At 38.4% G+C, this 27,829-nt stretch overlaps 1 protein-coding gene across 6 annotated transcripts in view; it reads right to left on the bottom strand.

The window, feature by feature from the left end:
• Positions 1-27,829, bottom strand: part of ARHGAP21 (Rho GTPase activating protein 21) — a 119,000-nt gene that overhangs the window by 69,911 nt on the left and 21,260 nt on the right. Inside the window, exon 1 of one of the 6 annotated variants that reach the window (XM_027799378.2) lies at positions 14,728-14,872. The exons of the other annotated variants lie outside the window; for them this stretch is intronic. Within the exon in view, the coding sequence (XP_027655179.2) occupies positions 14,728-14,811 (84 nt within the window). The 5' untranslated portion in view covers positions 14,812-14,872. Of the gene's footprint in view, positions 1-14,727; positions 14,873-27,829 lie in introns of those variants that run through there. 6 annotated transcript variants of the gene reach the window in all.

Raw genomic sequence — 27,829 nt, 5'->3', positions numbered from 1 at the left:
AAGACCTATTGTTATAGATACATAAACAGCAAGCTTAAATGTAAGCACTGATAAATACAAGTCTACGATATACTTGCATCTTTTTTCTGACAAAAACCTCCCTAAATAGCCAAAAGGTAATTACTTAGCATGTATAACAACTGATCACTTAAGTTTACATATGGAAATACTGTAACCCAAGTTAAAAACAGTCATACAGAGAACTTTACTAGGTCTGTGAAATGAGATGCAACATTTGATTGCAGTGAGAAGAGAACCTCTAATGACCTTGTAATTTCATGTAAACTTTTAACTTTCATGCAAGTTGCTGAACTAACAGCTACTGATAAACAACAGTACTCCCCAGCCAAATCATTATTTCCTGAAAGAGCATTCCAGAACGGAAAAGTTATCTTCATGCCAACCTTGGACCCCCTGCAAGGTCTGCCAACAGAGCAACAGAAAAACTCAGTATTAATAATAAATGAGGGGCATGTTAAGTAACAACTTTCAGCCACCACTATGAACAATAATCTGAATTAAAAAGAGAGTCAACATCTGCTGAGTAACCCCGTGACATGTCCAACCACAGCACATCCACCAGTGTACCAATTGCCAGAGAAGACTAGAAAGAAACAAGAGAAGTTTTAAAAAACAAATAAAACAAGAATGCAAGACAGCAAGCAAGAACCAGATGATGTTTAGCACAGGCCAGAATGTTACTGAAGGCAGTGTTCCTACAAGGTTTTCCTTGTAAGCCAAAAATGATAGTAATCAAGTTACAAATACACGAATAGCTCATATCCTTAAGGTGATCTCTCTTTCAGGTAGACTCATTTGCATTTCAAGAGAATGAAAAATTAATTTTTTATTTTATTTATTTCATATAAAATCTAACAAACCAAAGATTATTTTGCCATATTCCTTACTGAAGATCCCTGTTTGTTTCTCTACAGGTTCAATACTCAAAATCAAAGTCAGAATGCACACAATCAAGTTCAAGGACTGAAGAATCTCAGGCTACTAAAAAAGATTCAAGCGTCATTTCCCTCAGGAGTTCTTCATACAAGGTTTCTGCACAAAGTATCTCAAAGCTTCATTTCCTGTTACATGCAATTACAAGGACATACAACAGATGCTTAAGTGCAATGCAAAACACATACTTTATTTTTAATATTGTATTTAACCCTTTTTTCTCAGCAATGAAAGCATCCATGAAAAATCAGATGGCATCTGAAAGAACTACCTGAATCACTGGCAGCTTAAGACACAATAACAGAATTATGTAAAAATCAGTAAATAGCATTGATGTTTGTAAATAATACTATTATTTCCAGTTAAAAGTAGATCTCAAATCAATAATTTCCCATTATTAGGTCAGTCAAAAAAAAAAAAAGGTGAACACATCCAACTTGCATGCTCTCCAAAGCCTGTTTAAAACTTTTGATCAATTTACACACAGACCTATACTGAACATGCTAAATATCCTGAAGTGACAGTCACAGGTAATTGCAATACAAGCTATCAATAAAGAACTGTCTTCTTGACCATCTATAAACAGGTATACTCTGAGTTCTGAATATTGTCTTCATAGATGAACAACAGTGAACAAATAAATAATTGATATATTGCACTATCGATTCTTGAAAACAATCATGCAAGCCATTTTAAAGTTGGTGTGGTAATCAATTTTCATCTTTATTTTGTGTTCAGTACACAAGTTCAAAATTATTTCTAAAGACACTTAGGAACAGCATCCAGATTTGCTATACAGTGTTTTTCACACGTCTTTTGTTCTTTTACCATATAGAACACTTCACAAATAAATTATGTAAATATAAGTCTCATTTTAAAGGTAAGGGTTACCCAAACTACATTTTCTGGAGCCTAAATGTGTATTGAACAAAAAAAGAAAAAAACACCAGACCAACCAGGGGGCTTACCTATTAATATTTCAATAAGAGCATGGAGACAGCCTATTCTAAGCAGGGCCTGCTTCAGCTGCATTTAACAATGTTCAACTTGTAGGTAATCTGCCAAGATGTGCAACACCTGAAATAGCAGTTCAGCTAGATGGGTATATATGCTGAACAGAAAATAGGCTGATGTTACCTGATTTTACTGGTTCAACAGCCATCATGTAACGTGGGGTTTTTTTTAGTAACTGCTGACATCAGCCAGAGCAAAAAAGATTGTGAATACAGTTATTAATCCCTAAAATTACCCCAAGACACCAACAGGATATTCAAAATGCTATAATAAAATGCTGCACTCACTTGAAAACAGTGATATTTCTTGTATTGGGTCATTTATTTTCCCTATTTTTTGTACCCATATAGCTATCACTTAGCTGCCTTGTTAAATCTACAATTTCAGAGAAAAAAAGCTTTCCTGGAACAGTTTGAACTTACTTTAATGTGACTAAGTATAAGGTCTTTTAAAAAGGCAGCAGAGAAGAAAAAGTGTCTTTTGTCACTAAGGCTACAGAATGGAAGAAAAACCCTTGCCTAGATGAGTGAGAAAACGTTACCTGCAGATCAGCGGCAGGTTTCACTGCAAAGTAGCCCTTGTTTCTTTAGTAACTAGGTTCTTCCAGTGATGATTTTTAAATGAAGTAATAATAAGCCACTGACTCTTAGTTTAACCATATAGAGAGCTTCAAATCACTTTGCTAGAAGCTGACAAAGTCAAATGAAGCAACAACAAACATGTACCTCAAAATAATTTTCCTGGTATACCTATCTGATGAGAAATGATGAAGCAAAAAAAATGTGTCGTGCCTAAAGGACATATCCCCTCAACCCTTATCATTTTCTCCCATGGTCACTGACCTAGATTCCTACACATAAGTGAACTCAGAGTAAAAGTTTAATCCAACAGAGAACACATGGTTCCCTGGTCCTCCAATACCACAAAAAACAACCACAAATACACACAGTTCCAATGTGTTCTCAAAACAGGTAACACTTCCTTTAAGAAATATGTCTTTCTCACATGTAAGACAGCAAAAGAAAAGGTTATACAACTTACCTTTGACATGTCCCCATCCTCATTTGCAGTATAGGGAGGTACATCCAGCACCCAGAGAAAGACAGCCAAGGTTTTATCTCAGTAGCACCTCAAAAGTAGAATCATTCATAGAAGGTGCAAAATGGGTCTTTTCCTTTCAGTTAAAGCTCACAAATTGAAGATTTCAAACAAGATGGGTCACATTTATAAAGATAAATACTATGATCACATACTGAAACAGTCTCAAGCTGTGGTGAAGTAAGACATGTCTTTAAATCAAACTGGAATGTACAAAAAGCATCTTATACAGAAGTCAGTCATTCCCAGCCAAAGAAAAGTAATTACTGACACAAAGGTGACACCTTAAGTAAATCCATCCTCCCTGTATTCAGGACACAGCTTTCTCCTCAAAACAAACAAATGAGTTCCATCCCTTTCAGCCTCAGCAAATAATGTTCATCTCTTACTGAAAAAAAAAACCTACTATGGGCCGAGCAGGAAAACTGGAACACAGAAAACCCCAAACGTATGTAACAATTTTAGGCCTCCAAATCAAATACCTACTTGTTCAAACTGCTGACTTCTATGCTTGACAAAATGCTGTAGTCTTCACCTAAACAGGTAGGAAGGATGTTGGCCAGGACAGAAATTCAGGCAGAAAACATAACCTGGCAGTACATGTACTGACAGCATCCTTCCCTCAAAGAAGTCTTCTATCGTTTTCTGTCCTCATAAGACAGCTAGAAGGTGCAACCATCAGTATCTCCAAACCCACAGTGATGCTCAGAAATCAGTCTGCTAAATTGGTGGGGTAAAAGGAAACCTGCAAGAATCCTAGGTGTATGATCTTAGATGCTAGCTAACACCATGGAAAAAACCAAAAAAAGACATCTAGAATTTGCAAAAAGGAAGGGGGGGGGGGGGGGGGGGTTGAGAAAAACCCATCAACTACATATTTAACAGTTATACGTGCTAGACTTGTTAAGAAACTTCAAGCAAAATCGCAAAGGCATCTGCAGCAGTGCTTGCATAATATTGGTCCCTCAAAGAAGTTGCCCCTTCTTTACCAAGACCAAAATTAGCCTGTACAGTTTATTAACAAATCATTCCAAACATTTCAGTATTTTGAGTGTCAAACTGGAGCATTCATTTTTGCATGCTACCCCAAAGTCACCCTTCACACTAAACAAGCAGCAAGGTTTAAAAAAAAAAAATATTTACTGTTTAATTTCTATATGGATTTAAGCAGAGGGCAGATATATAATGAACACAGATTAGTTGCATCTACATGCTCTATCAACTCCACAGGACTTTTCTCTCTTGCACTCCCTCCACATAACAAGATGTTACACAGCCTTGAGGCTATAGACATCTATGTGCAAAGCCTCTGCCTTAAATATTACTTTTTAAAAAAACAATTTTGCTTCGAAAGTCCGCCTGTGTAGTCTCTGACTCTCTTGAGAATTTAGTTTTAAAGGAGACTATATACAAATCATGTTCAAACCCTACCATTAAGCATCTGTGATTTCTAAATTAATCTGAGTACATCTTTTGTCTGCCTTTCAGAAATATAAACATTACACTACCTCCTGTTTGTATGTCAAACTGAACTTTGCTAAGTAGAAATAAATCACTATAATGTTAAAAATAACAGATTCCCTCTACCCAATAATGAGTTCAACTCTCAATATACATCTTACATGCAATACAAATTGACAGGACAATATATACAACAGTATATACACAATATATTTATGCAATTGCTGACATTTACTATGTGCTGACATGTACTTTTTATTAACTGCACTTCACTAAAACCAGATATGACCACAACATAGCAGACTGCAGTGAAAGTAGTTCAGGATGAACAAGCCTTTATTTACAGAGAGACACTATAAGAGCATACTCTGAACTGAAGAATCAGACAGTTTGATACATAGAGACATACTGAAGTACAGAAGGGGAACCTGTTTCCTACCCCAGAATGTCCCTAAGTATTCCATCATTCTTTTCCAGAACAGGCCACAGGAAAATGGATCCCACCCAACAGACCATGCTGGACCTACTGACTGGTAGCAAGACCCTCAAAGCATGAAACGGAAGGTATCTGTCTCCATCCTGTCCAGTTCAGTGCTATATACTTAAGAAAACTGCAGGAAGGACTTTGTTGCCCGATGCTAGTAACTGCTGAGCTTGTTTTCAGCAGTTCTCAAGAGGAGGCAGCCTCGCCATGAAGCACCTGAAACAGGAAATGAAGATGTAAACAAGCCCTCAAATCTCAAAAGATCAAACAGCTACAAAACCACTCTCACCACAAGAGAAAGCTGAGATGTGGAGATTAATGCTGCCCGAGTCCTCACACACACAACCACCAGTAGACAGTATTCACAGAGAGAGAGAGAGAAATGGTCCAGTTGATGCCCTCTCTCCGGGACCACTGGCAACAGCAGAAGACAGTCTGCTTTTGGAATTAGGGGGCACAAGTCTTCTTCCATGCAGCAACTGGGGGGGTGTGGGGGGGGTGTGGGGTGGGAAGCAGTGGTGGAGGGAAATAAAAATCAGTCTCCAGAGGAAGACTACTCCAATACTGAAACTCAGGGAAAATATCAGCTCTCTGAGTCACCGGGGGACCCCATTCACCTCCTGCAGCGTGGGTGTTATGCATACATGAGGTGCAGGATATTAGCTGAGACTCCCCAACACTAACATTTCTCTTGAGTTGCAACTGAGGGGGATGCAGTAACTGGAAAGGACAAAGGCAAGCAAACTGAAGAACTCTACTATCTCTCTACAACAAGATCCAAATCCTTTATGACTCCAGATGGATAGAAAGTCACTGCAATGAATGGTTTCAGTATCAAACAATAGGAAAACAGAAATAAAGTATTAGTGATTGCCGTAAGACTAAGGGCAAGGATGGGCAATGCCATTTCTCATGTTTGCTGCTCACCTTGGTTGATCAGGCAGGCCCTGAGCAACCACCACCAGCAGCAAGGTGGTCTCTGTGAACAGCTCTCCGCCACTCAGGCCCTTAATGGGTCCTACCAATAGCTGTAATGAGACAAGACATTTCAGAACATGGGCAAGGCAATAAAGATGTGAATGTCACTCAATGGAGTGACCACAGGTCTAGGTGTCTCCCTCACAGGAGCCCGCTCTTTATCATTTTGATGCACCATTACAGCATTAAGCCCAGGTGGCCAAAGCAACAGGTCCTTTTTGGGGGCCTAACCAAAGTTAATTCAGGTATGTGCTAGGAGGTGGTCCTGGCAGCAAACCTATCACTTTTACAAGTGTGAAACCCACCCAGATGTAATACAGGCCTAGAATATTCTTCTAGTTCAACAACAAAGGCAGTGGCTGCCTGCAGCAGAGATTGGTGAGGACACCAATGCAGACTTTGAAACATGAATCTCAAAACTGAATAACTCAATTCAATAAAATACATGAATCACATCCTCAAGCCAAGCCCAGGTAAGGAGAAAGGCTCAAGAAAGCAACACATAACTATTCCAAATATACAAACTAAGGGGCAGATGGCTGGGAAGCACAGGGAAAGAAGCATGCATTACTGCCATGTACCACACAGGCTACAGAGCTGGCTTAGGGGTGGAAGGAGAAGGACAGACGGACACATGTTTCTGTGTACTTTTGTAACTACTGTTGTAGTAAACAACATTCAGAGGAGAAATGGTATTTTCAAGATAAAGGATTTCAGTTCTCAATAAAGTCAAGACACACACAGAAAACAAACAACAGAAACCTCCACATATGCAGCTTATTATACAGCTTAAACTTTCCTTACTCTGCTCCACTCTTCATGAAAGGCTGCCCTGTTAGAGCACAGCAATTGGTGCTCACATCAGTGTCATCACTGCTCCACAAGACCTGAAAAGCAAAGCTGAAGGCCACCTACAGCAACCTTTACTTTACTCCCTCATCTTCCAATGCTCACACATTTATATTGCATTTTTTCCCCCTGAACTCAAATACAGAAAGGAAGGGTTAGAGAAAGCCTATACCTGGCGGGGGGACACTTCTTGATCTGACATCAAAGTCCTCCATCACAAGACAAATAACTAGCTTTACACTGGCAAACCACTCCAGGACGTACTGATACGACAGTCTGAAAATGGATGCTCAAAAATGTCGTTGCCATGTGTCTGTTCAACTGAAAACTGTTCAGTTTACCTGGATCTGGATTAAATGCAGCGACACCAATTGGGTCTGTAAACTGAGCCTAACTGGACATACGTGCCTGAATGAAAGGAGCATGCAGCTTCCCAGGCCAGGCGAGACTCAGAAACAGGTTTTTTACTTTGAAGAAGGGATAATCCTAACCTGCTAAATCTGGCTAGACTTTAAGATACTTCTTTTTTTCTTTTAACAGAGAGTAAGCTCTGGTTTTCTTACACAGTAGTTCTGATACATGGACTTCTTTGCACTATACTTTTAAATTCAGCAAAAGCAAGATCAGGTCTGGCATGACATACTCCTCCACAGCTCAGACAGGACTTCTCCACACTTAGCACCTAATCCCTGAATTATTCAGATTTATACATAAACTAACTTAGCAGATTTCCCTTAAAACACTAGATACTAGCAAGTTTAGCATGCTTCATCTCATTAAAATGATCCTAATCTACCATTTAAATGTCTTATTTTGATTTTATACACACATAAACACAAAAAAGTATACTGTATTTCATGTGCACACATATATATACACACATATTTGTAGTAGTTTGTCCACATCCAAAAACTGTACTGCTTTACCGAGATTCTTTTCAAAGCTAATTATGTGCACTTCTGTGTAGATCATGCCTTCCACAGAGTAACAGCCCATTTCAAGCAACTACACCAAGAAACAAGAGTACAGGTACTTCACAGGACAGAGATACAAACTATTTTCACAATGTGGTTTTGTTTATATCTTGCATTTAGCATTACAATAATAAACACAGAGTTCTTGGTATTAAATTTAGTCAGAAAAACATTAAAAACAAAAAGAAATTGAAAGCTTCCTTGTTTTCTTATAGGCTCATTAGCAAAAGCCTCCCTTCTTAACAGCTACATCCTTAAACTGGAAAGAAAGGAAACATCTGCAGGGCTGGTAGCATAACAGCAAAATATCATGTGATCTTAATTTAGCTAAATTGAAGCTTTTCCTTCTCTGCTTGTTCTGTCGTTGCTTGTTAAGAATAGGAAATGCTTTGTCCTCACCTTACAGTCTAATCTGGAAATATCAGAGACTGGAGACTAAGAAAGCATGCTTCTGCCCCTCAGCATTGAAGCAATGTTTGAGGTTATTCCATGCATGATAAAAGAACGTTCTCAGCAGTCTGACAGCAGTGATAAAGAGTGGTTTGCACAGAGTCACCACCTGTCAAGAACTGCCTTCTTTCAGCCTATGGGAACTTTTTGATAGACCCAAGAATATGAGCCACCCCATGACCCACTCTGTTTCCTACAAATGGGGAGAGAATGATAAGAAACACTGCCAACGTCCCCAGCCAAGTACATTACTGCAAAAATAGCAATGAGTTTCAACAAAGTTTATACTCTTTTTGCTTTCTGGAATAATGTGGACTTTATCAAACATACAACATACCAGATAGCTTCCCACTACACTTTCACCAGACTTATAACATACCTACTTGTTAAATATTTTTGCAGCAGCCATTATTAAGAAAAACAAAATTACTGCACAGCATAAAATCTGACCTGCACAGATGCACTACAGCTTTAAACTAATGCCAGCTCTGAAACTAGCTACACATTTCCTTCAGTTCACACTGTTTCTCTCTACCAAAGCCAGAGGCTATGTTGTGGTTCAAAACACTATCAGCTCTGTACAAGGCACATAGTTTAAGTTCACCAAACCACCCAAGAGAGCACTCACTTTCCCACAGCCTCTCTGTCCCTATGGCAAACCTCTGTGCTTGGACTAGGCTACTCCATGATGCAGCTACAATGCTGAGTAAGGGCTTTACACCTACCCTCTATGGAACGTAAGCATGAGGTTGATCTTCTCTGGCTTGAAGCTACTGAGCTTTTCAACATAAATAGACTATGCTCATTCCTGTTCTAAAAACAAGAAAATGAGATAATTTAGAGACTAGCCACACTGCTTCACCTGCAAAAAAACACCATTGTGCCTGCTGATAATTCAAGTTGTTAAAATCTTATAAAATAGCAACATTACAGAACTGAATGATCTTAAGTCTTATCTCACGTACAACAGAAATGTCTCTGCCCTGCCCTGTGGAAGCCTTTGGAAGATCAGGGAATTAACTTCCAATGTCAAAATCCAAATTGTCACCCTAAACATGGTTATTGCAAGGAAGTTGTTACTCCAGAGTCTGGCTCTGTTTGCAGAAGATTTACCTAAACACATCGTGAGAGTTTTAAGAACTGACTTGAGAGAAGAACTATTCCTATCAAGCCTAAACTTCTTAGGAAGTTTAACACAGAGAACATGGCTCAAAACCACCACAAAACTTGTAAGACAAATGTGTCAAGATTCTTTACATCCCCACATACGCAACTTTCCTCCTCAAAAATAACCTCTAAATATACAAGTTGAGCTACTCATTGTTAAAGCTTTATAATACAGAGACTATTAATAAACTCCTGCAGACAAATTCACCACATAAATATAATCCTGTCCCATGTTTCAAGACATTTGAAGATACTATATAACGTTGCACTTAAGTTTTAAGTCTTAAACCTAGCAGTGAAAAGGCTTTTGTATTATACCAAATACATAAAAATCAGCACACACAGATGCAAAGCCATATATCCTAAAACCTAAGTTAAATTACTTCAAAACCCTACATTTGTACTCGATTGTGCACATATAACAGAGGAAGAAAAGCAGTTTTTTCAGCTAAGAACTTCATTTACAGATACAATGCACAGGAAGATGCTTTAAAAAGGACTGTGAAGTCATTAACTTGAAAAAAAAAATCTTACATCTTTATGCCCAGAGATGAGACATCACTAAGAGGATAAAGAGAAGAAAGTTGTCCACAGGATTTTCAGTTTAGCTGCAAATCCAGAAGCTTCTGAATGCTGACTTATGATGTGATCCTACATGACTTCCTCACATCACACAGTCCTGCATATTTCCTCACAATTTACATTGAGCATGTCAATAAGAACGGATGATACAGATTACTAAATCTACATTTTTATCTCTGTCTGGAAGTTGGTGTGGAGAGAGAAGAAATTTATTTTAACACAAATCTATTTGCTTATTTAGGAACTGCTTGTCTTTGCATGCCTATTACTATGGCTTGGATTGCTCACTGTTGCCAAGCTACTTCCCTGAAACCTACTTCTGGACATTACAAAATGTATTTCTCCAGCAATGTGAATTCCCACAATGAATGAAGTCACCAGCTATTTCCTGCAATGATTTTACACCTTTTACTCAATAAAACTAAAGGCATCACACCCTGCACTGCTACAAGACAAGATTTTTATCATATTCCCTCCCTCCCTGAGGCAGCAGATAAAGAGAAGAAAGAGCACAGTAAGACAACATAAACATCACATTTCAAAACCATTATCAGCTGCACCTATCTCTGAAGGAATGCAGCCACCTTTGTTATTTCATCCTCCAAGTGGCAGATTTGGAAGACTGGAAAGCTTTTTTTAACGTTAGCAGAGATTCTCCAAAAGAAGAGAAACAGCTGCAGTGCAGCAGCTGCTGCAGTACTGCTGTGTTCCAGGGCTTGAAGGCAACATGAGAGCCAGGCTTGCACTGCAGTGTCTCATTCTCACATACTGCCTCACAGAAAATATAATCTGCAATAATGAACTCAAGTTAAAAAAAAAACAGACATAAAGAGTTCTTGGCTGCTATAACTTCACAAGATATTAACATACATACATGCACATCAATACAGTCTTTGATGAGGAGGTTCCTCCAAGCACAGCAACTTCAGTGGTCAGGCTCACCCTTCCATGAGTTTACAGAGCTTTGCAGAATACCTGTCTCTGGCTGAGAAACCCAAGATTTAAATATTTATGTGGCTTAAAGAACATTATTGTTATTTTTAGAGGTCAGGATGCAGTAATAAGATAAAAAAATATAATACAGATGTTGTTCAGAAAAGAACCAGTGAGAACACCACATGAGAAGGTCTGCTTTCCTCAAACTAATAAAAGCCTGCTTAGACCACAGTGATAAGACGTCCAACGCTCTTCGCTGGCAAGACAACCTACATTCTGGTGGTCTACTGTTCCCTACCTAACACTTGAAAGCAACGTATTTGTGATGCAAGGAGAAAAACACAAAACCGTTACATCATCTGCTTTATATTATCTACCAGTAATTCTTCCAACCATCTAAAGAAGTGGTATTTATTGTTTTAGACATGCTTGCTCTAATATATCCCACCATGGCCACAAGGTGAATAGATGTACCAAGCACATCAAGAGTTTGCCTGCATGCTGAAGGCTGATAAAAAACCATACAAGGACAGAGGAGTAGCTCCTTCTGCATCTTACAGAAGATGAACCTAGTTGTTATGTTACTGAATAAAAAACGTTACTTAGCACTTCCATACATTTGTTGAAGAACTCTTACTTGGATCATGGCTAGTATGCCAAGTTATGATTCTGAGACTACAACTCCATAAACACCAGACTATCAGAGGAAAAAAAAAATTGCCTTAGCTTTAAAACATTCTCACACACACACAGACTTTTAAAAAAAAAAAACAAAAAGCACTGAAAATTACTTGTTTACCAAGACCACACTATAGTAACAATAGAATTAATAATCTGTTATACTGTTGGGGCAGTCTGGGTAAATACAGACACAGAAAACTATTTATAGTGCGCTCTTCCACAGGATACAAACTTTCTACGTGCTACTCTCCTTCAGTAGTCCTGTATTTGTAAATCACACTCAGGTTCTAAATTGCCCACAAGAGTCTCACACTTAAATCTTCCCCATGTCCCACAAGACAAAAGTCACAGACAACACAGAAAAGAAGCAAGGCACATCAGTACTTTGCATTAACTCTTTTTAAGAAAGAATACAAGATAGGTAATGAAGCTGCCCCATGAACAAACAGTGAAAGATGAAAAACTGCAAGCAATTTGGTTTATTTCTTTACTCTTAAGAGTACCACAGGTGGCTTCCAAGTGATTATTCATGGATCACATGATAGCCATCAATCCCATCCAAGGACTGGGCTAAAAACTGTAATTCACTGACATCAACAGAACTACACTGATTTTTCATAATCTAGTAATTTTATTTTAGAAGTTTCTGATTTAGTACAAAATACAGCATACCCTTTGAAAACATTCTAATGCACGTAACAGCTTGCTGCATCAGAGTGAAAAGGGCAACTGTCTCCAGTCATGGTAACCTTCATGCTGTACTGTGAAAGTACTTTTCATAAAATCTAAATTATCATGGTAGACAGAAGAAAATATTCCTGCCTATTTCATACTTGTTCGCTTACTGTTTCAAAAAACGCAAAAAAAATTTGGGAAATGCATGCCGGGGGGGGGGGGGGGGGGGGGGGGGGGGGCAGTAAAACCAAAACAAATCCTTAGAATGCCTCTGTAACCTGATCTGAGAAATTATTAGTCACATACAGGCAACAAGGTAGGTTTGTACCTCCTTATTGAATATATATTTCTGATGACTCTTTCAAAGAAAACTTGTTTTCCTATAAGGCAAGCCTTCAAACTCAGCTCTCAGATCACAAGCAGCAATTCATCCCTTGATGTTTTACTGGTGCTGGATAGAAATTGCCAAAAAAGCTGCATTAACAGAAGGATACCATAAACCAAACTGTGCTTTGAGGTTACACTTGAGAAAGAGCTGTTAGTCTCAAACTTCACAGGTCACTCATCTGCTTTCTCACCAGCAGTCTGCTTGGACACTGCTAGGTGGAGAACATAGAGAGCAACACTGCTGTAACATAGCAGAGTGCATGCCTCACCAGACCTGACCACCTCCACTTCTGCCATGGCATTGCAATGCAGTAGGATAAGAGTAGCTGCAGCAATATCCCATAAATGAACTTTCAGCTTCATTTCAAAGAAAAATATCAGCAGCAACTCATTAAAATGTATGGTTTACAGAGACCTGACTTCAGTTAAAAAAAAACCAAAACACCAAAAAACCTCAACGCAGCAACTGCATAGTCTACTTAAAATCTAGCAAGATCAAACACTTCAACAACATTTCTACCTCAAACATGCAAGTAATTTGAAGTATATTGATCTAAGGCTTGTTTTTTTCTTTCCAGCTTGGTAAGGTAAGGTAAGAAACAGTCTTTATACTATGTGAACCCTGTTCTGGGGTTGGGTTGGTTGGGGGGTGGGGTGGAGGTGGGAAGCAGGGAGGTGGTGGTGCTGGTTTTTTGGGCTTTTTTTAAAATGTTTCACTTCAATCTGCCCAAAAAACAATCCCCCTTTCCCTTCCCTCTACTTACATCAAACTCATTGTAAGACTTCATGGGGCTGCCCACATCATGAGCCAAGCCTTTTCTTACTTCTTGATTCCGCTGAAATATGGGAAGCAACTGTCATACTGAATTTGCCTATACAGATGAATTCTTACATATGTGTAAGCAAACTAGATCAAACAGTGAAACAGTTAAGCCTCTGTGAAAATTATGACTTAAGCCTCAAGTCTCCTCTGTTTTTACAAATTCAGCAGAAGAGACTTTAACCTATAACACAAGATGACTCAAAAAACCCAGACATTGTGAATCAGCTTTTGCATCATGTTAAAAAGAAAAAAAAACACAAAAAAAGCCTTCACCAAAACACCAGCACCATCACACAGCAATGTATCTTCCCCATTAAGAAGTTTTCAGGACAGACATGACATACAGAGGTTGTTTGTATTTCAAATGGCATATTGTTTCAAATGACTGCTGTGCATGGTGGGCATATTTCTGAATCACCTGCTTCTAGTTACTGTACAGAAAATGCAACTTTGTAAGAAATGCTTACCTTCACCTTACAGCAAAGAAGAATAAAATACATTTTCTTCAGTGGCTGGCTAAATGTTATATGAGAAATACAGGTAGTATCTAGAGTACCTTGAAAGTCATATTAGAACTGCATATACCTTTTTAAACCCTTCAGTATTTAAACCCTTCAGATTCTATTTTATAACATTTCCATTCAAAACCCAGGCAGGTTTTGTTTTGGAGGGTTTTTTTTTTCCTCCGGTTCTGCAGCAAGTCAGTCAATTAGGTTTAAATCTGTCCATATTAAGAACTGAATAACATCCTGTGGAAATTTATTTTATCCTATATGTTAAAAAAATATGTAACAACCTCCCCTCAAACTATTTTTTAAATCATATTCATGATCAAGTATTTTGAAATAGTCAAGATGTTTGAGTTCTTTTAAAGCAGGAAAACATTATCGGCTTTGTATTTATTAACAATGCAGTTTATCCTGGCACATCTCCCCCTTCCTGTATGTGATATTTATCTTTTTGTGCAATTCTTGAAGTAAAACACCTCAAAGCTAAAGAATAAGAGAACAATCTAAAGTACTCTGAGTGTTAAAAAAAGCAATTACATAGTCAAAGCATGTTTTGTATGCTTAGTAAAACTCCCTAGCAAATGGCATCATCTCTAATACTACATACTTAACAGAACTAGGGGGTGGGGAAAAGAGATAAACTGTAGCCTCCCCCCCCAATTATATAATCATATTAAAATACTTAAGGACAAGCAAACAACAAACCTGACCACTCCACGCACAATACAGGTTACATATGAAACTCCATTTGTGATTGATCATGCAGTCCAAAATCCTGAACTGGGCCATGTCTTGCTGTAGTGCAGACTGCTGCTGTGCTCTGACTCAGCTTTTGTCCGGGTAATCCTTGAGGATATGAGAGCTATGCAGTAATGACATTCAGGAACAAGGACCTTCCTTCCTGTTCAGTCTCCCTTCCCACCCAACCATGTGTCAACTCAACAAGATTAACTGACAGAACTGCATAATATTCTTCAAAATAATACTTCCGAAGCTGCCAAATTACGCATTCTTGGGAAAAAAGTGGGAAATAAGAACATCTAAGAAATCTCACTAAAATAAACACAGAAAGGCATGCTCAAATTGTGCTTGTTCTCCCCCCCCCCCCTTCATACCTGCTGCTGCTGCAACCAGTCAGAATATCAACAATTCAGTGTAAAAATTCCTATCATATGAATCTTAAACTTGCTTAGGCACAGTTGTGATGATGTCTTCTGTGTTTTCATGAAATTCAAAAGCTTACAATTCCTATTTTAAACACAGCACAATATAAGCAACTGTTCAAAGTCAAGAGAAATTCAGTTTTCACAAAAATTATTTGGGTTCTTAAACATCAGTCTCCCCTTGAAATCTATCAGAGTACTGATAGCATTACACAGAAATACTGCCTGCCTTTTGTAATGAGGAATGACAGACCTATTGATAGGGAAACGGGAGGCCCAACACTACAGGGATCCTGAGAAACCGCAGAAATACTGGAAGTTTCTTCCCTTACACAGTCCTTTCTTGCAATCTGCAAATAACCACCCTATTTGAGCATGCACCTCACCTTCTGTGTCTTCATTGCCTACCTTGCCTTCCCTCGTCTCTTTCAGAGGTGAGATTCAGAAATACATGAAATTTCCACAGACACATACACATTTTACCTGATGATTACATGAACTATTAGACTAGTCGCAGAAAACAACTCACAATAATTTGCAGTTTCAACACAATTAATTAACAATGCTTCAGAAAGACAAACACTGCCAGCTGTAGCTCAAAATAATTTAAAACTAGGATGTGTTATTTGTTGGAAGTGTGGTTGAGATCCCAAGCATCTCCCTACTGACAGAAGGAACCCAAACCTTCTGACCTGAAGCCAAGGAACAAGCAGAGACAGGCCCCACCAGAAAATGAGCCTCTGAGGTCCCCCCATTCCCAGGTCCAGCTGCTCCTGCAGAAAGGGCAGGGTAACACAGGTGATGAGACACATATAAGGAAGGGCAGCCTTCTGTTTGCATCAGCGCTCATCCTCTGCCTCAAGGAAGAAGATATGTGAGACGCAAAAGACTTTTCTCTCTTGAGAAAGCGTGGAGGAACAGCTATAGGAGCAGGTGGCCAATTCACTCTCTGGTTCAGTAACAGCCTCTAACAACTGAAAAATACTTCAGATGTGAAAGAAAATTGGTGCTGTAAAAGCATCCTGGAAATAAAACAAACTTGTACATGAGGGTCAAACAAATGGTGTGGCCAAACAGCAGCTTGTAACTTTGAAAACAGTTATACAAATAAGGCCTCATTTGTTTTAACCCAACCAAACAAAAAAATCTTGTTCCAATTTCTCATCCCAAGGGCCCTGGGAATTAATGCCAGAGTCCAAGCCAACCTCTTTGCTTCTCACCGACATAAGCAGTCTGCAAACTTCCAAGACACAGTTGTCTACAACAGCTCTATTCTATTCTGGTTCATTTTAAGATGCAAGGATAGTAGAGACTCTTTGTGACATACAACATATAATTACAAAAAAGGGAGAACAGTAGTATCAGTGCAAAGCACAACACAAAATGAGTACGGCCTCAGAAAAAGCACTTAAAAAGGGGATTAAAGAGCTCATGATGTTAAAACAATAAAATTTCGTTGTACAAGTTAAATGGTCTGCACTGAAGCAGCCTGTGCTGCCAAGGGGCTAGAAGAAATGTCCTGCTTAGCAACTATTACTGGGTGGAACAGATACACTTCCTCACAACAGACATCATAACTATCCAAGCTTAGGAAATCTTGGAGAGGGAGGATGTTTGGGAAGGTCTTACAGAGCAGGGTGTTACTGCAGAGATGCTGGAGCAGAATAAAGCAGCAAAGTCTCTAGGATAGCAACACTGGAACGAGGAAGGTCCCAGCACCCTGCAGGACCAGCAGCAGGGATGCTGGCAGAATGTGTGGGGCAGCCTACACATGGCTGGAAGAGTGGCCTGCTGCATGTTAGGTGCGCTGTGGAAGAATGCTGTCACCAGCCAAACAAGGTGAAGGGAAGAAGGGAAAGGAGATCTGGAAAATTGAGAGGGGTTGTTGGTCTGTACTAAAACCAACATCAACCAGGTTCTTCTTAAACAGCATTTTAGTACAATTCTGCAGAGATCATTATTAATTATCTGCTTTAAGGTCCATAAAGTATTACTCAGTATTTATTCCCCATAAAGTATTTAAACTCTTAATATAGTATATTCAGTCTCCTACTGTACAGTGGGATATTAAAAGTCACTTAAACCTCAGAATCAAATTTGTGCAACTCTTCCCATAACATCAGCAGCCATTATTAACTTGTTACTTTTTGGCATTCATTTTCAAATGTGTTTTAAGGAAACTGTAAAACAAAATTATGGCTTCTTCCCCCTCTAATCTGGCCAGTGCTCATGCACCACTGCAATTCACGCAGAGGTGTCTAAATGCAGATAAAAATACAAGGAACAATATAGGGCAGTAGGACATTTTCAGAAACAAGCTGTATTGGCCTGACAGCTGCCACAAAAAGTCAGTATCAAAATGCTTGTCCCTTAGATAAAGGAGGAGCTTAGAACGGGCTGCAAGAGCAGCATTTTCAACAGTTAGTTGCAGTTTCTGCTTAAAACCGATTCTTTCTCAAAATTTTCCTAAGTCAGTCTGTGTACTTGAAAATTTGATCTGCCATTACTGAAAACTGTTCCTGATAATCGGAAGAGACAATCTCCCTCCTAGCGCAAGGTTAAATCAAATTCCACTAGCTTAGCACTCCTCTGTTCTAACCTTACTTTCTTTACTCTTTAAGATTTTTTGGAAGACCTTAATTATTTCTCCTACGCATGGCTACTATGGTTCAGAGATTCTGCTTAGAAGATCCCTGTGCAAGTGCACAAGCACTGATGGAAGCCCTAAAAAGTACGTTTTTAAGGGCTTCCCTTTTTGCCTTCAACACACAATTTACTATGCCTTCCTTCTAAAGTTTAGTGCAAAACCAAAACAATTTGTGTTCTAAACATTTTAAACTTTTAAAAAATGTTATAAAGTTTTGCCCAAAATTTAAAAGCAAGGCTTTCACACCAAATTTTCCCTTCTGGAGTATTAAAAAGAACAACAGAGTATTTAAATATGCACTCATTGCCTAACTACAGAATGACAGGACACACATCAACATTAGCAGGCTCCAAAGGTCTCCATGTCCAATTGCCCAAAGAGCTCCTTGTCATACACTGAGCTTTGACTAATGGAGGAAAGAAAGAGGGAGGAAAAGAAAGGTGATGATGACACCCAAGTTTCAAAGTTCTACTACTAACCAGTTCCCCCCCCCCCCCCCCAAAAAAAAATAAAGAAGAAACCACTTAACATTCCAAGAATACAATAAAGTTGGGCCTCAATTATTTGATTTATTAACTGAAAAAGTCAGAGCCTATCCAAAGCATCATGTCCTCTCAAAGACTACCTGTCAAAGTCTAATGTTTTCTCCCAGTACACATTTGGGATCTCAGTATTTTGAGGTAGTTGAGCTAAAAAACAGGTAAGAAATGTAACATCCTCAACTTGTTATTTCTCAGAATCTGTGAGTCTTATATGCAAACTCTGGAAGGCTCAAGAGGAACAGTAGAGAAGAGGCAAGGTTTCCTAAAATTATGTCCCTCCAATATCTAGACTTCTACTTGAAAATTGCAGTGAGCTTTCCAAAACAGAAAACACAGCTCATGCTCGCAAAAACGAAGGGCTTCCATTTCCTAATGACTCTGGATACTTTTTGTACGCGAGCAAATACGCAAGCCATACACATCATCAGCACACACCGAAGCAAGTCCCAAAAAGATGGCGTTCAGAAAGAGCACCAAATTCTTTGAAAGTGTAAATCCTTTACTATGAAAACCTTTTTTCCACTAAACTAATTCTAGTCAAGCTATCATTAGAGAATATGCCTGTGTAAGAAGGCACTGTGAATCTCTCTATAGGCTAATGCATGAAAATGATTCTCTAAAGTTATCTTTTAAGAGTCAGGCAGTGAAAATGTACTTCAGTACACTATGACTGGACTGAGAACACAAGTGGACAGAGAAAGTCCCATCACAAGCAACCCTGATTATTACATCATCTGTCCAGTTAAGAAATCAGCACACTTTGAGTCAGTTAACAGGAATTTCAGTGTCACTAATTGTCCAATATAACAACAAAGGCTTTGCTGCACTCTACACCAAGCAACTAATATTTCCTTCCTTGTACTGACATTTAATTGCTTCAAAAATAGAACAAATCATGCATACACACAAGCAACAAATAGCATCTTCACTGGTTCCTCATTTCTTCCACAACAGATAAGACATTTTTCAAGTCTGGAAAGCAATTATTTTCTACCAGAAGTTACAAGGTCCTAGGAAGGACAAGATTTTGGTCACTCTTCTTGTCCCAAATACAAAAGAGATAGAAGACCTTACAGCACTTCTCAATCCCCTTTGCTACTATTAACCACCGCTGTACACAGTGATTACTTAAAAAGAATTTCAAAAGCAACTGAAACGTATTTCAGAGGTTACCAACAGGGTGTAGACTAATAATGATGATGCTGAAGCTAAGAGGAAATCTGGTTTGATTTAGTAAATGAAATTGAGACGTGCACAAGAACAAAAAGAAAAAGCATGTCTGAAAAAATACTGTTTCCACTGCTCAGCTCACAAGACTGGCAATGAGAAAAGTTCCTACAGACCAAGTCAAAAGCAGGAAGAGGCTGAAATATGATTTCCATTCTGAATTCTTTCCTATCATTGACACTGTTGCAAAAAGCTACAAACATTAAAAAAGGAAGAAACAGTGAGTACAAAAGATATCTCTCTGCATATTAAAGAAAAAAAAAAAAAAAAAAGAAAACCACAACAACAAAACAAAACCTGGAGTGCTTCCTTCCTTCTATATCAACTTCTTTTTAAGATGCAATACAGTTCATAGAACTAGAAACATTAACAGAAACCCTTAGGGGAAAATAATGCAACTGTAAAACAGCTGGCACAGTACCATTTCAGGCTGTTTAATACGTTTGTACCAGTCTGCTGCAACTCTCCCAGTAGTCCAAGTACTGAAAAACCAGGCTCTTCCATCACAAACTGAGGACAAAAGAAAATAACTGATATTAGCCTAAGTGCCATTTTTCTTCTGCATGAATGCAACTTGTATTTTTAATCAACATATAAGCTCATTAGATGAATCAAGCAATGTATTTTTGTGATTGATTTTGTAAACACCCCACCTCCTGCAAACCACTTCACAGTATCTAAACCGTATGAAGAGAGTTGTTCTACTAACATTTTAAAGACTCGTGCAGAAGTGAGGTACTGATCAATCTGGCTCCCTAACTCTTCAAAAATCCTCTTGCCTCCGCTCTCAGGTGACTCCACCATCATCCTGTGTGCTTCCAAGAAGGCCACAGGATAGCAATATCAATCTATCAAGGGTTAAGAGCCATGACATAAAGAAAACTCCTTTTCTCTTGAGTTACCAGTTTACCAGTTAAGCACAAGTACTGCTCACTTCCTTGGATTTTAGCCTCAGCCATTTTCAGTGGACTGGTTCGGTATTTCCTTACTCTAACCAGCTTTGTACCACACACACACTTTCAACTAACCACATCCTAACTTCTGTTTAGGATGTGATACAAGACGCATTTTCTCTTCCCCTTTATCTGACAGATTTCTTCCTCTGTTTCAGAGAATGATCAGGTATCCAAGTAAGAACAGATTTTTTTTTTATTAACTTCAGCTACAGGAAAGTGTAATTTTTTATGTTATTCCACAAAAATGGATATATTGGACAGGAAAAAAAAAAAAAAGAAAACAGTATATGAGTCCCCAAACTGAACTCTAGTAAGGCAGCTGGCAATCTTTAGAAACTGGAAGCAAGCTTCTACCACTGTTCTATTTAAGAAATGCACAGCCAAATTTAGTGGGGGCTGAATAAGAAATATAAGCTATGCATACTGATGCAAAGTATACTTCCATGATACCATTGCCCACTTCTGTAATATTTATGGTGTTAATGAGATGTAACCTATGAGAACATGGAAGAGCTATCATCCCTACTACCTACAGCTCAACACCTCATAAGGTATCACTTGCTTTTCACCTACAAGTTCCTGGATGACAAAAGAAAGACCGTACACTCCTGTGGAATTTTCTGTTTGTCTAACCCATGTCTACACAACTGTGTATTTTATTTCATTGTTGACTCATTCTCGCTGCCTTTAGTTTTATAAGTCGACAGAGGATGAAAACGCAAAACCAAGAAGAACTAAAACCAAGTGTATTTGTTAAATGCATTTTAAATCACATCAGTACTATTCATCTGGTTATTTTACATCATCTCCGCTCAAAGAAATGCAACGTGACTTAAATTTGAACTTTCTCTCCATGCCAATTTTTTCATGTCCAACCAAAACATGAAAAAAATACTGCAATGCTTATTGCCACCGTAACATACCGCCACCACTGAATTCATCCTCATGAAAACAACTATAAGCTACATTACTAACTGTGTCTGGATAGTATGTGAATCTCTAGAAGGCATACTGTACACTGTTTTAATGATGCAGCTATGATCAAGTTAAGAGAGCTGGGAGATGTTTTTGGGGTTTGAGTGTCACGTCGTCGTTGTCATTCCCACACACCCACCCATCCCCAAACAATGGCAAATGTGTCTACATTAAATCACATCAAATGTAATGCCTTCAGTACTAACATCACACATATTTTCTTTCAAAGAAGGTTTTCTGTTTACAGTATCAGTGATCCTGTCTGAATATACATGGGTCTACAACTACTTGAGCCCCACTACAGGAGTAATTCTAGTAGGTACTTCCTGTTGTCTTCATATTCTTCGCTACCCTGCAGTTCCGTGTGATCAGCTCTGCTATTTTCTGATCCCAGCCCAAAGCCAGAAGTTACTTGCCCTGTCCAAGACTGGGCTTCAGAATACTAAAATTTCCATTTAGACAAAAAACAATCCTTGCATACATTAATGTATGAAAGAAACACATAGGAAAATATCATGCTAGCTCTGGTGATTATAGGGAAAATCCTTTCAATCTACCAGGATGTTTATTTACACAGCAAGTCTATTATAATACAATTAAGTCTTCTTAATAATCTACCAATCTCTAAATACAAGATTTGGATAAAGCTAATCGCCAAGTGTGACCACACTGAAGCACCTTAATTTACAGCCCAATATCCTCTTATTAAGACCAGGGGCTGCTCAGAAAGCCGAACAGTTTGTGTATTGAGAACTGCCTGAGCTTCTTGCAAGATGATCTCGGAAAGCAACACCTATGTCACGCTGCACAGGAAGGCATTCTGCCAGCCTAATCAGAACAAAGGCATATTCCTGCTTTCTCTGAACTCAAAATTGTAAGAAGAGAAACAAAATTAAAAATTACTACTGTTGGTAAATACAAAAGCTATTCAATACTAAGGCATTTTCAATGAAATATTAATATTTGGGTTAGTATAGTGGGTTCTCAAGCCTTCACTAGCTGGTCTATTTCAAAATACAACTTTGACATTCCATAGGGGATAAATAGCAGGCTGTCCTTCCACATCAAGTACAGATTTTGAAGTTATGAAAGCCGCACTTAACAGACCATTAGACTAGCTGAGCTCCTCCTGAAGCCAGCTAAAATTAGGAAATAAAATCTTCATTAAAATAAAATTACCAGAGCACGTGTGAAGCAACTGAAGTTACTTGGCTAGCAAAATAATCACCTCCTTTGCTTCCCCTGCCTTCCCTCAGCTGGAAGGCAGTCCACGGGCAGAGTGAGAAAAGGACTTTAAAGAGCTGTCAGTCAGAAAGGTAAGCTCCAACAGAAAGCTGAAGACCCATCTTAAATACAATTAAGAATTTCTTAATATTTCTTTCACTTAACTAGTATCACTGACTGAACTTGGGGGGGCGGGGAACAAAACTGAAAATCAGTTTTGGCATGCTGGAAAACATACTACTTAGTATTATTAATCTTATTTTTCATAGAACAACTTTATTTTGCTATTCTAAACATACAGGGTTTTTTTCATTAGTGTACCACAGTAACAAAAATAAGTTTATGTTAAATGACAACTTACTCCTGCAGATGGTCAATTTCTAATTTTCAGCTTTGCCATCTGCACCATCAGAGCACTATTTTTAATGATTATCTCAGTTCACAATGTATTTTTTCACTATTTATCTACAGTCATAACTTCCCCTTTATCTCTACAGTATCCTATAATTTTCATTTCCTTCGTTGTTCCAAATGTAGCCATGTAGGGGGAAAAATCATAAAAAAGGCAGAAGAGGATACTGGAATTTTAGTGATATAATGATGAAGCATACACCACTTTCACATCAAAGAAAAGACACTGCATGTCCATTCTACTTCTATTCCAACAAAGAACACCACCCAAGTCAGAAAGACTCAAACACAAGTGCACAACTTCAGACTGAGCCCTAGTTCTTCAAGGTGTTAAGATTTCAGAATAAAAACCAAAGTTTCTTTTACAATAGCTCTCTTGAAATTCAGGTAGTGATCAGAGTCATAGTACACATGTCCTGAAACAAAACAGGAAAAAAGTTGTAAGTGAACATGACATGCAAGTTGGTGTGTACATTCCTCAACATCTCTCTGGAGGTTTCGCACAGCAGCAAGAGCAACTCCTCCAAGGCAGCTACACTCCAGCCGTGAGGCCCATGCATGCTTAATGCCCTCCTTGGCCACTTCACCTCCACACTGAAAGAGATCTCAAAGTACTCTTCATAGGATCCTTTCCAAATGCCTTTCTCTTGTTCCCACCTGTGGTCTCATAAATTTAAGGCCTGAATAGACCTCACACATTTTTAATGTTATGCAAATACTACAGAGGAAAGTGCCACTTGGAAGCATTATTAATACTGAATTACTCACTGCAGTCTGAAGCCTAACTCCTGTTAAATATTACTGCAGCACCCACTACTTTCAAACAAATTTTAAAAACATGACATTTAAAAATTACCACTCTCTAGAGTTAGGGAATATATAAAAAGACAGTCCTTAAGAGAACACCATTGACTGGAAACCTACAGCTGGCTGACGAAAAAACAAGAGAGATTCATTAACACATTTTTTTCTGTAGATGTATGGGGCAGGGGACATGGATTCTAAGACATCAGATTACTAATGTGCATTTGTCACATCTGCACTTTTCTGTTCTAAGGGTATACAGTGTAAATACAGTAGCTAACAAATGCTACCAAATAAAGCTACAAGTTCAGATTTTCAAACCTGTCAAACAATTTGTTGTATTGATTAGAGCCAACATAATGCAGTACAGACTAAAACACTCTAGCTACAGAACCCAGCAGAGAAACAAGTCTCACCACTTGTCACTCTGAAGTGAAGAAGAGTTAAATAAAAACAGCTTGTTAACCAATACAGCTTGGTGACTTCTGTCTAGCTTTCTCTTCTGACTGCCCCCAAATTTGACTTAAGTCACACAGTGCCAGAGGCTATTATAACAAATTGTGATGGAATTTATCATCATAAATGCCATCAGATGAACCCCAGTTACCGCAAACAAACATCCAAACCAAACAAACAATAAAACCACACACACCCCTGCCCCATTTATTTTTTACAAATAAAATTTTAGTTTAGACCCTATCTTGCTTTCATATGCTGTGTCTTCAAAGATTCAAACTCTACTCTTTACTTTTGAAAAAAGAACTCAATGATTGAGCTCTATAAACTCTACCTACCTAGTAAACTTTCCAGGCAATTTAGGCAATCGGAAGAAATTAGAAAAAACAAAACTTTCCTTCAGTTTCTCTATCATTTTTCCCATGCAGACCAAACCAGGTTTTGCACGAACAATGTTATCAGATCAGTCATCCGACATACTCTGAAACTACCTTTAATAATTTCCAGTATTTTCTGTTGTATAAAATACATGCGCTTTGATCAAAGCTCTTCCCCACCATTTTGCAAGTTTCCACGCTTTCACTAATGCTTTCATTTATCCAAAGGTGGATTGACTTGGAAGAAAACACACTTTAAAAGAAGTTAACATATTTTCCAGGGAGCTTTGGAATTCTAAGAAGGCTTAAGGTTTATTTTAGAAACAAATTAAACGTATCAAGTTGCTACACGAGTAGTAGAACTGACTTCTGTCTTTTACATCGTGTATCTCCCCCTCATCATCTTTCCTCCCATCAGAGGAAAGAATAAGGGTTTTGGCTAGACAGCAGCCATGCATGTGCTGACTGGCCACCAGAGCTCCCCCACCTCACCTTCAGTGTGAAGCGTTAACCTGGGCTTCGCTTCCATTTAGCTACCAAGTTGCTCCAATATTCCAGGCACTTCATTATCTCCAAGACCTTCTTCCTGCCTTGAAATTTGGTCAAAATTGGCCAGTGAGCTCAAGAGCAACTGTAGAGGAGCTAAGTGATGGGCAAACTGATGACATGCACAAAAGAAATAAGATTCATGAATTTTTACGTCTTCACTCCATTACATCACTTGCTTCCTACCATATCTTTTGCTTGAAGAACACAGGCCCTGCATTTTCACCGGTGATGCCTTCCACTCTTTCAGCACGCAGTTATTATTGCACAAGCTACATTCCATAGCCTTTTTTTTTTTTGACAATAAACCAATTCTCTACTCCCTTCCTACTTTTTCCATTATCATATAGCATTATTCTCAAATTGTCCTACAGAAATGCAGAGATTGTGATATCAGAATTAAAGAAGAAACCTGCATAACCATAGGCTAGTACTTTTTATACCTTTCAATTCTATAACATTCATTTGAATTCTTTAGAAAAAAAGCACAGAAACTGAAAATTACTGTCAGAAAAAGCCTAGAGCCATATTCTTGCCAAAAAATTTCATGAGTATAGGCAGAAAGATATTTTTTCTGACCAACATTTACTTTCCAATAGGTTAAATTCTACTTTCCCCATTTTCTGTATCTCTGTTGGGAAGCACAAAAGAGCTGAAGAAAGCATGGTTTTCTAGAGAGCAAAAGCTCAAATTCACAAAACATAGGCACAGCAAAGGTGGTGTTGCAATTCACTTTATGGGGTGTAGCTCCTGGAGCGGCATACAACAGAAGAAGTTCAGGTTCCTAGCCCAGCAATGGACAGATCTAAGCACCTTATACGGAAATTTGAAACAGTGAAGTACAGCCGAAGCAGATGTTAAAAGTAGCCATGTATTACACCAAAGAAAGGAGTACATCCAAAATCCTACTTATTTCTAGAGTTCAGATAACTGAACATATTTTCAGACAGAATGTGAAAAGCATTATGTAAAACTAGAGCATTACTGTAATGTGTCTAAACGATCAAAAGTGCAGAAACCAGGTGTCTGAATTTGTATGTAACAGGCAACTACTTGCAGCATGAGACTTGACATGATTCAAACACTGGAATTTAAGATCTTTTTATTTCTTAACCACAGGATAAAAGAAATCTTTTATGACAAAAACAAACTATGCAAAATACTACTGTAGCACTGGTAAAGACCTGTTTTTCCTTTAACTAGAAGCACTGCCCCATTGCATTTAGAGAGGAAGTCAATGGCTTCACCCTCTGGCCTCAAAATTTCAATTACACTGTGAGCCCAGGGTAATTTTTAGTGGTTACCACTAAAGGGAAATACACTGATTGCAAAAAACCGCAGACTCAACACACACAGCTCTGCAGGGATGATATCTAAGTAGATCTTAGTAAGAGTGTGTCGCTTAAAATTACACTTTTAAACCTCACTATCCTGGTGGCACGATTCATCCTTCCAAACTCTTAAAACAGTCAGCGCATCCTCTGAAAGGTAAGACAAACAACACTATACCTTCCCTCAAAGGAAGCTTCACAGTAAGCATCTTAAAGTTTTCTCACATTAGCATGATAGCATTCATCAGCATTAAAAAAAAAAGTATTTAATAATAAATAAGTTTCACTTTCCAAATGATTTCTGAAGTCTACATGAAAAGCTTACATGACTGACTTCTAGAAGTGATGGGCTTGGTCAGCCCAACAGCTTGCTGCTTGACCCTTCAGTGAACCACTTCAGCCAGAGACTGCTAGAAGACCACCAGCACAAACACAGACAGACCTCGGAGGAGATGGAAGAAAAGCTTCCTAGGGACTAGAGGAAACTGGTTTTCTGAGTGGTAGTGATCTTTGTTCAATTCATAAAAATGAATAAATAAAAAGCCTCATCTGAAACTAGTTCTAGAAGCAAGGACTTCTGTGTTCTAGCCAGCAGGGACTAGAGAGATAGAAGTTGAGGGACTGTAACCCAATTTAATAATTTTTAAATCCCTATCAACATTCTATATAGAAAAAAATTGTGGAAAATCCCACGCTGCTTAGATTAAAAATATTTTTGAGTGCTTACTATTATGAAAGGGTATAAGCAGAGCCAATACCATCAAGATTTATCATTCTCAGAAGCATGCTGATCTCAGATCCATCTCTTTCCTACTCCTTATTCCCAAGATCTTGACAGAGAAGAATGATTTACTCTAAAAAGTTAAAGCACAATGAGAAAAACATAAAGGTCTTCCAAGAACTTACTTTAAAATACAATTTCTGGAATTCCCCAACATAAGGATAAGCAGAGAAAGAAACCTCTAGAAAGCAGATTTGTACCTCCACATTTACTTGAACACAGATCCTGCAAAAAGGTAGTTAATACAGGAGCCACACAAGACAAGGTAGCTCCTAAGGAAGTCAACCTGATTCTAATTTTCTTCTAATTTTCCTTACCAAAGCTTCATCCTCTAAAGTTAAGCGATAAAGAGGAACCGTAAATTTGA

Source organism: Falco cherrug, chromosome 4 (genome assembly GCF_023634085.1).
Source record: "Falco cherrug isolate bFalChe1 chromosome 4, bFalChe1.pri, whole genome shotgun sequence".
NCBI lineage: Eukaryota > Metazoa > Chordata > Aves > Falconiformes > Falconidae > Falco > Falco cherrug.
The sequence above is the reverse complement of the archived record's forward strand: the minus strand, read 5'-3'. Positions and strand labels throughout refer to the sequence as shown.